Source organism: Atta cephalotes (assembly GCF_000143395.1).
Source record: "Atta cephalotes unplaced genomic scaffold scaffold00030, whole genome shotgun sequence".
Taxonomy (NCBI): Eukaryota; Metazoa; Arthropoda; class Insecta; order Hymenoptera; family Formicidae; genus Atta; species Atta cephalotes.
The window spans coordinates 293237-306387 of record NW_012130094.1 but is presented as its reverse complement, the minus strand read 5'-3'; the positions used below and the strand labels follow the sequence as shown (position 1 = coordinate 306387).

General features: G+C 24.8%; 1 protein-coding gene across 1 annotated transcript in view; it reads left to right on the top strand.

Moving 5' to 3' along the window:
• Positions 1–10329: 10329 nt before the first annotated feature.
• The window catches only part of LOC105620833, a 16307-nt gene continuing 13485 nt past the window's right edge, over positions 10330–13151 (top strand). The window contains exon 1 of the mRNA XM_012202310.1: positions 10330–10369. Coding sequence (XP_012057700.1) covers positions 10330–10369 — 40 coding nt within the window. The remainder of the gene's footprint in view (positions 10370–13151) is intronic.

Here is a 13151-nt window from a genome sequence, read left to right as displayed (position 1 = left end):
ACTTCTCTCTCTTCTCTCTCTCTCTCTCTCTCTCTCTCTCTCTCTCTCTCTCTCTCTGTTTCTCTTTCTCCTTTGTTTCTGCTTTTATTGTTTAGCTTTTTTTTCTATATCAAAAAAATTCAAAAAATTCTACCTGCTGATTTCTTCTATCAAAAAAATCCAAAAAGCTCTACATGCTGATTTCCTGTATCAAAAAGGTTCAAAAATTCTACCTGCGTGATTACGCTCTACTCTTAGAATGTTGCTTTTTTATTATAATTCGGTTAATCTTGCGTACTTTAATAAAAATATTTTACAAATATTATCAACAATTTATTAAATTTTAGAAGACGTTGTCCCTTTAAAATAGACAAACTTTTTACGGAGAATAGAACGATTATTAATAGTTATTAAAGTGATAGTTTTCATCTTGATTTACTAATAAATTTTAATTAAATCACAACTGTACGACTTATGAGAGTTATGAATATTAATCTGAATATTCTTGAATGATAATTACACAGATAAAATTAAACCAATGCAAATTCAATAATTATATAACCCGAAGACAAAACAAAGAGAATTTTATTATTTTAAAGAGTCACATCGATTACTATTTATAAAATAAGTATTTTACTTATAAGCATCTAAAAATTTCTAAAAATTATTAAACTTTTTCACAATATATAAAAGTGCAATGTAAATTGTTCTTTGTTATATATATTTTACAACTTTTTATTTATTTACACAAAAAATTTTGTTTTTACACAAAAAATATATTTTTTTTTAATTACACCAGTCTGTTTGATTTTAAAAGTTTTGTCATTTTTCATTATTATATTATTTATTATTATATTACTTAAATTTGCGGGAATATAATATATTACTTAAATTATCGAGAATATATCGATTTTCATATATTGTCGAAACATAGATCATTATGCTATCTCTATACTATTTATAGAATGATTACAAACTAAAAATAGATATGTGCATTACACAAGATTTTACAGCTTATGCATGTAAAATATTAGCACTATAAATAGTATCACTTATACAAAGTTTTTGGTTGATAAAGTTTGTCGATGCTGTCATAAAGATTTTAAACCTTCTTTGGCTATTATAAATAATTTTTTGAAATAAGGATTTTTCTTGTTATATAAGGATGATATAAGGATGATTTTTCTTGTTATATCACAATTTCTCAATATAATCTTAAAAAAGACAGAAAATAAGACATACTATGAGATTAGAATAAACCTAAATAAAAAGTTCTAAAGTAAGATTTTTATTAAAAATTGATAAATGTGCAGTAAATACAATTATTAAATTTTACAGAAAGTAATAAGGTAATAAAAGAAATTAATATAAAATCTTATTTATTATTAATATAAAATTAATATAAAAATAATATCGAAAAATATAAACGTTGTTTTAAAAATATTCTTATAGACTGTAATTTTTTTATTGCAATGCAACTCTTTTCTTATACAATTGTTAACAATTTGTTGTGACGCACGTGTCGATAGCGTGAACGAATCTGTATTCTCGTGAATTAAGATGTGCTGCTTAAAACGAAGGTTTATCTTTACATGGTAAGCTATAAACATACAATAGTCGATATCAAAACTAACAAGGAAATTAATTTAAATAATGCAGTTGCAATCGACGCCATTCTTGCATAACAATTACTTAAATTGTAATGCATAAGACAACTTTATGATCCGGCAGTCATTTTTGTTTTCTCACTTAATGTAGTAGATCCAAAATTAAATGTTATTGTCGTTATTGAATTAATTATTAATGCAAAAAAAAAATTCTACTAATTTATATTTCTTATGTAAAGCAAAATTATAATATTAAAATTACAATTATATAAAATAATATACAATACATTTTTTTGTAATGAATTTATGTGTGCTCTATATATTTTGACGATTATTGAAAGATCTCTTAAAGAGTTAAAAAAATTTATTTTTTATATTTTTCAAAGTATGTAATATCTGGAAAAAAATATTGTTCTAAGATTAAAAACTTTGCAAAAATAACAGAATTATAAAATATGATAGAACTACGAATAGATCTAAAAATAAAGCTGCCTGGAGTTGGATTAGATGTAAATAAATATTTCCATTATCTTCAGGATAGAAAATCGTAATATTGAAATAATTATTAAAAAAATAGCAAAGACACTTCTAATATTTCTTAACAATGCGAATAAATCAAGACAAAGAAAATTGAGAAGCATTTAATTAATATATTAAAGAAGAGATTTTTTTATTAGAATTTTTATTAGAATTTTTTATTTAATGGAGAATCGAGATATATAAAGGAATTTGATGATCTCTTTCTCTTTCTCTTTCTACCAGAATGCAGAAAGATTGCATATTAAAACGATTACATAATTATCATAACAATTATATGAATTAATGTAAAACAAAAAATGTTTAAAATATATCAAAAATATCATCTTTAATTATAAATTAATTTAATTATAAAGATAAAAAATTAATAATTTGTTAAAAGAACAAATGTCTGTATAATATTTATAACATTGTAATATATTTGATATCATTTGTTATCTCTACAATAATGTTAAATAAATATTATTGTATTATAATAAAGTATAATGCGCTTAGAACATAAGTATAAATTTACTACAAGCCTTATACGCATATCATGTATATTTATGTCAGACGCATACATATTTAATTACAAACGCAAATATATACCTTCAATTCAATTATTAATCATCATTAATTATCAAAACAAACTTAAAGCATATTTTTAGCATTTAGAATTAATGTGAATATTATAATTATAGTAAAATGAAACACAAGAATTTGCAGCTATATATCATATAGCAATTGTAACGTAAAAGATTATTTAATAATAATCATCGCGCAAATTTAAATAAGGATTGCTCTTACAATATTAATATAGTCATTATGTTGTCATTACAATATGCACTTTCGACAATGCATTAGACAAGTTTTTCATATAAGTATGCGCGAACAATGTTAGGAAATAATAAGGAGTAATTCATATACAAAGACTGAGTTCGATTTAAATCCTTACACGCTTTAAACTTATACATTCTATCTTTATGTTCATTAGATATAAAACAAAGATAAAATCTAACTCGAACGCGGTCAGAATGTATTATAAATTAAAATTTTGAAAAAAAAAATTATGAGACAAAACAAATACTCTAAATGAGTAAAAAGGATTAATATAAATAAATTAATATTACAAAATTTAAGCAATCTCAAAAATTATAAATTTTTAATAACTATATAGAATCCTAAAATGAGGATTTCTTAAAAGTTCCTGTTTTTTTTTAATATTTTCTTCAATACATATCCGTAAGATTGCTATGAAACAATAGAACGTGGCATATAAAAGAAACAGATAGCGCTCATTTTTTTTAGAATTCGTTAGTTACGGGTAGAAATCATGTGAAAGGTAAGATTTTATTTACTTGTTATAAACCTTGCGAAAATCTTAATATTAATTAGCTGAATTACAACAGTTTGTAATGGAACTTTTCTATTAATAATGAATTGATTTAAATAATTAATAAAAAGATTAAATAATAATAAATGATTAAATAAAAAAATTGAATAATAAATGAAATAATATAATTAAATAATAATATATAATTAAATAAGTGTGTAATGAATAAAATAAATATTTTTTATATATAATAATGCAGTTGCTTTGATTTTTATGATTTTTATATAGAAGTTTATTTTTATAATGATTGAAAAGAATTTATCGAAGTCGTACTATTTTTTCTTACCCATAAATGAATTATTATCACATCTATAGACAGTGTTAAAAAGAAAAATTATTCGATATTTATGGTATAACATCAAAAATTAAAAAAATGATGATTTTGAAAATTTTCAAGACGTTATAGCACCGGCAACTAATTTTCTTGCTTAAGTTCATTAATGTCACATGAAAGTATTGTCACACGAGTTTGAATAATTTCTAATGTATTTTTACCTATTACGCACGAATTGATAAACTGGCTATCAGATCACAATTGTGAGAAAAATATCGAAGAAAAATGTAACATATAGAAGCTACAACATAAAAACTTAGCATACTTTCAAATGAAATATACAGTTAGTATAATATGTTAGTATAATACGTGTAAGTACTAATGAAGTATACAGTTAGAAAATTTCTGTTAAAGGACTCCGCATGTTTCTTATAGATTTTTGATTCTTGGTCAAATCTTTTCATATTTTAGGAAATTGTAGTTTCAGTAGTGTCCTGATTAAAAGTATAAGTCAATAGACGAGACCTCCTAAAATTAACAGTTTTCGAGATATAACTGTTCAAACTTGGTTAATTTATATTTTGGATATTGGACGATATAAAAAAAATCTTGGTCCCACATGATCCTACAGACTTAAAAAAATACCTAGATGAACCTTAACATGTGAAATAAGACTACCAGCTTATTTCGCATATTATAAAATTCATCTAGATATTTCTTTCAAGTCTGTAGAACTGAGATTGTTTGTATCTGAAATAATAGAATTAATCAAGTTGAAAGTTATATCTCGAAAACTGTTAATTTTAGGAAATCGCGTCCATTAATACTTTTAATCAGGATACCTTTTTTTTATTTGGTAAGGTGGAGAAAACGCCTATGCATATCCTCAGTTCCGCGGGAATGGAACCGAGGGTTATGTGGGACTCACACCTACTAAAACCCGGTATCCTTCATTGTTTGCGGGAGCACCCTGGGCACGCGTGCAGCATTCTTCCAGAACGCCCTTAGACCTACCGACCTGGCTGGTCAGTCCTTCCTGCGATGGGATATCTGGAACTACAATTTCTCAAAATATGAAAAGATTTGACAAGAACCAAAATCCATAAGAAACGTGCGATATCCTTTAATATATTTTACAAGAGAGTTTGTAAGTCGCAAATAGTCTACTCAACTTTTTGTATTAATTTATCACAGAGATGATTATGTTAGAGGGTAACACAGATGTTATGTAAAAAGTTAGCACAAAGAATATAGACTGGAATAATAAATAATAGAATATAACACTGGAATAATTTAGAAGCAAATTATCAAAACACATATTTCTTTAATTAACATTTATAACATATTAAATTAACCATGCATATTATTCATTTATCCTAGAATTACATTTGAAAATATTTCTATTATTTCTATGTTATTTGTTTATTCAATCATAAATTATGTTATTTTAACACTAAGAAATGTTAAATATTAATTTAAGATAAAATATTTTAATAACACAAAATCACATTTTTTTAAATCAATCTTTGGATGTATTTAAAATCAACATGAAAATTTTAACAAAGATCGATTTTAACATATACAAATGTTAACTACTTAAGCAACTGTGATTTAAGTACACAAAGGTTGTTTAATATCTGAATTTTTTATTTTAAGTTCATTTTATACTGTAATTTTTCAAAAGCGTTTTTAAAAATGAAATTTGTCAATAATACTTGATTAATTAGATTATATCTATTTTTAAATTATTAATTTTTTATTTAATGTAGTGCGCATTTTTGGATGGGTTTTATATATAATTTAATAAACTTTATATATAACTGACGTATATTTTCACTTTTTGTAAAGGCTTTTTAATGAAATACAATATCATTATCTATAAATGTTAATTTTAATTGAGTATAATGTTTTATTTACAAATTATAATTGGATTCTATATTTCTGTAACATATAATTAAAGAGAAATGTAATTCATTTAAAAATAATACAATACAAATAATTTTTGACTGAACTGATTTTCAATTTTAATTCTGATCACATTTGCTTCTTGTGAATTAATTTGGCTCATTGTTTCAACTATTAGTTTATATTCTTGTTAACATTCGTATTTGAGAATATGTGCTGATACATTTTTATTGAATGACTCAACATGTTTAAATAATTTTGTCCATCATTATGGGCTAATAGTGATTGATATAATGGAAGAATGTAACTGAAAATATTACAAGACTGAAAGCATTACATGATTGCGACAGAAGATAGATATATTATGTGTACGTGTACTGTATTTATAATAAAAAGAAATATCAAAATTAAGAGTCTTCAGCATTTGTTCCTCTAAGTCTTGCAATATTGGTTAATATTGGAGATAATGGGATAGGTGTATTTCTGTTTGTAAATCTGATTATCAAAGGAGAAGTATTGTATATCAAATTAAAAACAAATCTATTACTTTGAGGAATTCGTTCTTTTGTTCATTTTTTAGAGATAAAGTTCCATCTACTTTTAACACTTTTCAAAGCTAAATCTATGGGAATGTTCGTAAACAGAGAAACATCTAATGATATTAAAATAACATCTTCATTTAGCTTTTTATTATTAAGCTTGTTCACAATGTCAAAGCTATTTTTAACGTTGCTTGGAGGAATAGGGATACTTTTTTAAATTATTTTATGTAGAAACGTAACTTATTAAAGTATTAAAGTAACTATACAGTAAAATGTATATATAATACAGTGCTAATGAAATTATAGATAAATAAATTTTTTTAATGAGAGCAATATACGAGTACCATCTACCATCGAAAATATGAAAAGAAGACTTTTTGAGGCAATGACGTATCTTACATATAATTTTGACATTTCGGATGCATCATGATATCTTCATTCGTAGGACATGAGAAAATAAACGCTTATTATATAATTCGGACCCAAGCTGTCATTTGAGCTCATATTCAGAACTCGATCGATCCAGTCTTTATTGAAAAACCAATAATTTCGTATGCTCGTAACTCGTTGACTCGCGTAAAAGACATGGTCTCGCACTGCACGTCCACTTGACAGCTTATTGTGTCTTTTGATATTTGTTCAAGTTCTTTTCATCTGATTTCTTTTACATTTTCTCCAATTGTCAGTGAATTCTCGATATTCTATGGTGATGGATTCTATGATTTATTAAAAAATATATCATCTTTCAAATAATTCAAATGTTCGATTGAGCACTTGGAATTTGAAAAGCTTTTGCTTGAAGAATGTTCATTTCGTTTTCAGCAACAGTAAAAAGGAACATTTGATAATGGACTTTTTTTGCTGTAAGATTTTCCTTTTTAAATTCTTGTAATGATGAGTTTAGTCCATAAAATGTTGGAAGAAATTATTCAAATTCTTCTGACTTGATATTCTTTATATTTTCTCCAATTTTTGTGGAATTATATAATATTCTATAATTTAATTTATTTAATAATTCTTTAAGTTTTTATTTAAAAAACTACCTTTGTAATTATTGTTTGATAACATCTGTTTAATGAAAAATAATTTTTTTCATAAAAACAAAGTCAAGTGTTTCCTGTATTTCATTGGGCGTTGAACATGATCTTGCTCATTAAATAGCTACACGTGACGATTTGGAAAATATATATTTTTATTTAGCAGTAAGAAATTGATCAATTTCGTCGAAGGAAAATAATTGACTACGATTTATCCATTTCTTATGGCTTCAGGCTTAGAAATCTATTGTAGATTCGGCCAGAATCTACAAGAAAAGTTATGGCCATAGAAAAAATTTAAGACATAAGACTTAAGCAGTAAGCGATTAATCACAGTAGAGACCATAAGATCGTGAGCATAATAAATCCAACATGTTAATTTCTTTACTGCTTAAGTGTTACACCTTAAATTTTTTTATGTCAGGATTTTTATACATATTATTTTAACTTATAAGCGATAAAAAATGTAAAAAAAGATGCTCGATAAATGAGCAGAAATCCGAAAATTTAAATGCCTATTGTCTTTGTAGAAACTGACCCGTGTGTATAAGTATTGTATTATATGTGCTTGTAAAATATAATATGTATGAGAGTCCATATGCGTGTTTTCTTCGAGACTATAGCACCTTTCAATCTAAAGTATCGTGGTGATGTAATAATCGTTACGACACTTAAATTTAAAGGTGCGACAGTAAAATTCTTGTATAAAAATTATGTACATACGCTTTTTCATTATATATGAAATATTTTTATTACAACATAATATTTATACAACATAATATTATAATGGAGAACGATATTACTTGTATAGTGAGAATTTAAATTAAAATTGAAATTTCGATTACAATATAATGCTTCATAAAATAACAAAGCATAGTCGTTAAACCTTGACCCACTTTCGGCCTTTGCATGGTCAAGTGCATTATACGCTAGTAGCTTTTAGAATCGAAACGGTCGGATGAAAGTGCACGTTGTTTCCAACGAAACATGCCTTTCTTTCGTTCTGAACGCAATCGTGATTTGTAATTCACACCGGCCATAAACGATGTATTCATCAATTTTTTCATCAAGCTTCTTTTCTATTTCTTCTCCACTGAATGTATAGTGCAAACAGGAATATCAACGCAATAAAAAGTACACCGTATGAACTGTATGCAAGATCGGATAGATTTCGATAAAAGATTTGCTGGAAAATTTCAGTAAGATCCAATATATGTTTTGAATAATTTTTTTAACATTATTATTTTATAATTATTTTGTTTAATTACTGACATTCTCTTGAGTCAGTACATTTAATCCTGAACACTTCTTTGAAATGTAATAATTTTCATGTTACGAAAATAATATTATAAAATTGTATGTATGTAGTATAAATATGGAATATATATACAGAATTCTTATTTGAAAATTTCTAAATATACTTAAGATCTAAAGAATTCTCAACACCTTTGCAGTATAATAAATTCAGAATTATTGAATAACTCTCTCTTTTTCTCTCTTTCTCTTTCTCGTTTAAATACTTAATTTAAATATTTTTTATCTTCCTCTAGTTATAAAAATTCAGAAAAAATAAAAAGTTAAAATTAAACTGAGATTGATGTTAATCTATGTTGGTAGAAATGGACATTAAATGCAATTTACTTTTCAAAGTAATAATTTTTAAAAATGTTTTTCAATTTTTTAAATAAATATCCACACAGTATAATCGATTTGGTCGTCTTTGTATGAACGCATGTCGGTCCCGTTATCGTTTCGTCCGAGTGGGTCACCGGCACCTTGCCAAGATTAACTCGCAACCGTGCATCGGACATGTTCCGTGAGCGGACCGTTCTCAGTGAAAACATGGTGGGGCAGGCAGGGCCGGCTTGTTTTTGCAGTAAATTCTCTTAATTTAGAATTTGACTTAATTTAAATTTTCATTTGATTTTATTAAATTTTATAATTTTATGCATAATAATAATTAATTTAAAAAATTGGTATTTTAAAATTAAATATAATATTTTTAAATACACTGAGATAATGTATTTAAAAAAAAAAAGATATAATTAAATAATGAGTAAAATGAAAAATTAGGAAAAAAGGAAAAGCAAGAAAGTGAACCCCAGGAAAAAATGTTTTATATATAATTATGTATAACTATATAAAATTATATAAAATTATATATAATATATATAAAATTGATATATTTTATATACAATTATATATAATTATGATATAACATAATATATATGTAACATTTTTTCCCAGGTTTAAAAAAATTTATCTTTTTATTTGTTAATATCTTACGTTAAAGAGAATAGTTATATTTAAATATTAAATAGTTTTTCATAAAGTGCTATTCAATTCTTTTTAAACACACAAAATATACTCTGAACGATGTTTTATATATCATAATAAAGACATTCTTGAAAGCCAATTTAAACTAAAAATAAATTATATACATTGTTTCCTAAAATATTAAATTTATAAATGTTACAATATGTAATTTCAGATTAAAATAAAATTTTAATCTGAAGTCAAAATATTAAATGTAATTTGAAAAACTTATAAAATAAGTAACAAACAAAAAAATAAATATTAGAGTGAAAAATTAATTTTTAGAGTAATTAATTATATGCTTTATTAAAAACTTAAATAAATCTTCTTTAAATAAAACTAATCTTCATATTTAAGAAATGTATATATTAATAATACGAAATTTCGGTCTTAAAATATTATATTGGATATCCTCCTTGTATGAAAGAGGATCAGAGAATGTAAAGTCCCAGGACTTGGTCGGCCCTGGATGTCAGATGAAGTCTGAAAGTGCCCCGCGTGCTCGCCTTTGTCGAACATGTCCATATACTATTAGTATCCGCGAGATCGAGTAGCTTGTCGCATGTTTTTCATCGGTGACTGTCGATCATTTGCAGCAAAGTTTCGATTAGCCTGCAAGCAAATTTTCTCCGCGAAGTCTTTGCGCTTTCTCGCGCTTGTTTTTACTTCTCAATCCTGACGATCCTTAGGATCGTCTCGTGAGAGTCGTCGATTCTTTGAGATTCTTAGAATAGTGATAATTAAAACTGGATCGACGAAAATGAAGATCGCTACTACATTATTCCTCTTCGTGGTCGTCGGTAAGTATTGGATCAAAAATTCGTAGTGTTACTTCAAACTCAAGCAACAGTAATTTTGTTAAAAATAAACAAAATTTAAATTTAAGAACTGTTAAAGCTCAAAATCTCTACTTTGGAGATATTACTATATTTTTTAAATTTCTAGAAATTTAGTAATTGTTATATATAGAAAATTACGAGCTGGACAAAAATTATTTTTTCTTGCAAAAATTTTCAATTTTCTAATGTGAAAAACTTAAAGTTTCTCCTACAAAATTGTTTTTAAAAATGTTTCTAAGATTTTTTATTACTGAATCGCGGATTAATAAAAGGAGAATTTTAATTTTGCTCACAACTTTGTTAAAAATTGTCACAATTCAAAAAAACATATTTTTTAAGCTAAAAGTTTACTCTATCAAATGATATAATTGTCAAATTTTTTTACAAATATTTTTTAAAAACATGTATAAGTATAATACAAATAAAGTTAGCGCTACGAGCTTGTTCCAACTCAAAGTTTATTTCTTCTTTGAAATAACGGAAATAACGTGATTATTTTTTTTGTTTGTTTCGTAAAAAATATCTCACTTTTATAAAAAATAAATCTAATAAAGGAAGTAATATTTATAAACCTTTATCAAATTACTAGTGCATTTTAAGATATCGATTTTAGCGATACACAAACTTTCTCTTGTTTTTACATTGAAATAATTAAATTAATATATTATGATTAAATTTTGATTTAATTATGATTAAATTATGATTAAATTAAATTTTTTAATTTTAAATTTAATATTTAAATACTTATTAAAATAAATGTCACAAAAAATCATTCAGCTACGCTACTTCTTTCGTTTCTAAGATGTTTAAACGCAGAATTGACAATGACTGTCAATGTGCAAGTGCATCTGGTTACTTTATTATTCTTGCTATTGATATCTTCAATTAATATGTTATATATTATTTCTATTACAGTTTTGGGGAATATTTGTATTTATCGAGCAATTGTGCATTAATAAAATTTAAACAATTTATATTGTTATATCAAATAAATCCAGAGTTTGAGATATATATCTATATCATATTTCAACATAAGATTTAATTCTGAAGTTATAATAGAACAATTAAATGCATTAATCGTTCGATGCATACAAATGTCTTCATTAAATATTTTAAATATTTTATTTATTTTGTAAACATCGGTTTTCAAATTTTCCTATACACAATCGTGTCTTAATAATAAATTTCTATACTATGATTAATTATATTAATTGTTTGTTAATCAGGAAGTCTGTAATCAAACTTTATATAATTTAAATTTATAATTTTTGATAATTTACCTTACATTTAAAAAAAAATATCAAAGAATATACTAAATTATTAAAAATAAATCAATTATATACTAAAATAATTGTCATTGATTATCATTTATTGTTTATTGATATTATTAGAGATGAATTTTAATATTTAACGCAATATTCAGACTTGTTATGAAGTTTAAAATCAATGATTTGCAGTAGAGTCGAATTTGAAAGCCGATCGCAAAAACTGTCAGCGTTTTTACATGGGCGATTTCATTAGTTGGGCCTCTCTCTTTTTTATTGCGCCTTGTATGAATTGCATAATTTTATTCTGTGCTATCGACTTCAACGTCTGTAAATTATTCTTAACTTGACTGCACTTGTCTTACGCCGTATCGATCAATTAATCAGTGTACTTCTTCCTTATTATACTAATAGTCTTGTTTTCTCTAGCGAAGAAATTCCTCCTTCCCTAAAGTGCATCTGATTGTACATATGGGTATTTGTGTGATGTGTTACATTTTAAGCAGACATTATATGTTCCGCGGAAAATTCACAACATACTACTTAGATATGTGAATTGTGTAAAAATATAATTTTCCGTAATTTCACGCTACTGTTTGTAATGATCTGAGCGTGACTGCGATGGTTACGCATTGTGAAAAGCAGCCGGACTTCTTGCGGTTCGATGCAGTAGTACGTTGCACTCGACACATCATTATATGTCATGATGCGTCAGAATCAGTGGAAATCTTTTAAAGATTTTAACTTAAGATTTTTACATAAAAATTTTTAATATTTTTGTAAAAACATTGTGTAATCAAAATTATCTCTCTAATAAATAAATAAAAATCTTTTATAAAAATCTTGTATAAAAAATATATAAATATCTAATATCTTTTTTATGATAAATAGTACATTTGTACTTCATAATATCTTTACAACAAATAAATATGTATAAAATAAGCATGTAAAATAGTTCAATATGTAAAAAGTGTATTTTTATATGTGTGTCAAAGACAATATTCTTTTTATTAATGTTACACGCACACATTGCAAATTATTCATCCATCTTTGCTGTATAACAGAAAGGAAGTTATTGAAACTAGTCGGTGTATATATCGTATATCTAATATATGTGTACATAATGTGTAAATAAAAATTATGAAACAGTATGATTAGCCATGACTTTCGCTAAGTTAACTAATTTATTCTTTTATATATACGTTACTCAAATAGGCTTAATAACACTTTGAAAAAATAAAGTCTATTTTTCAGCTTATTATTTGATTTACTGAAATAAACATATATGTTGTAATTTAAAAACTTTTAATAAAAAAGTGTTTATTATTAATGATAATATTTAGAATAAGATATATATATATATATATATATATATATATATAATAAGTAACGAACTAAATTATTATATAATAAGTAATTAATAATTTATTTATTTATTTCTTATTTTATTTTTACGTTTACGTATTAGTTATAGTAGA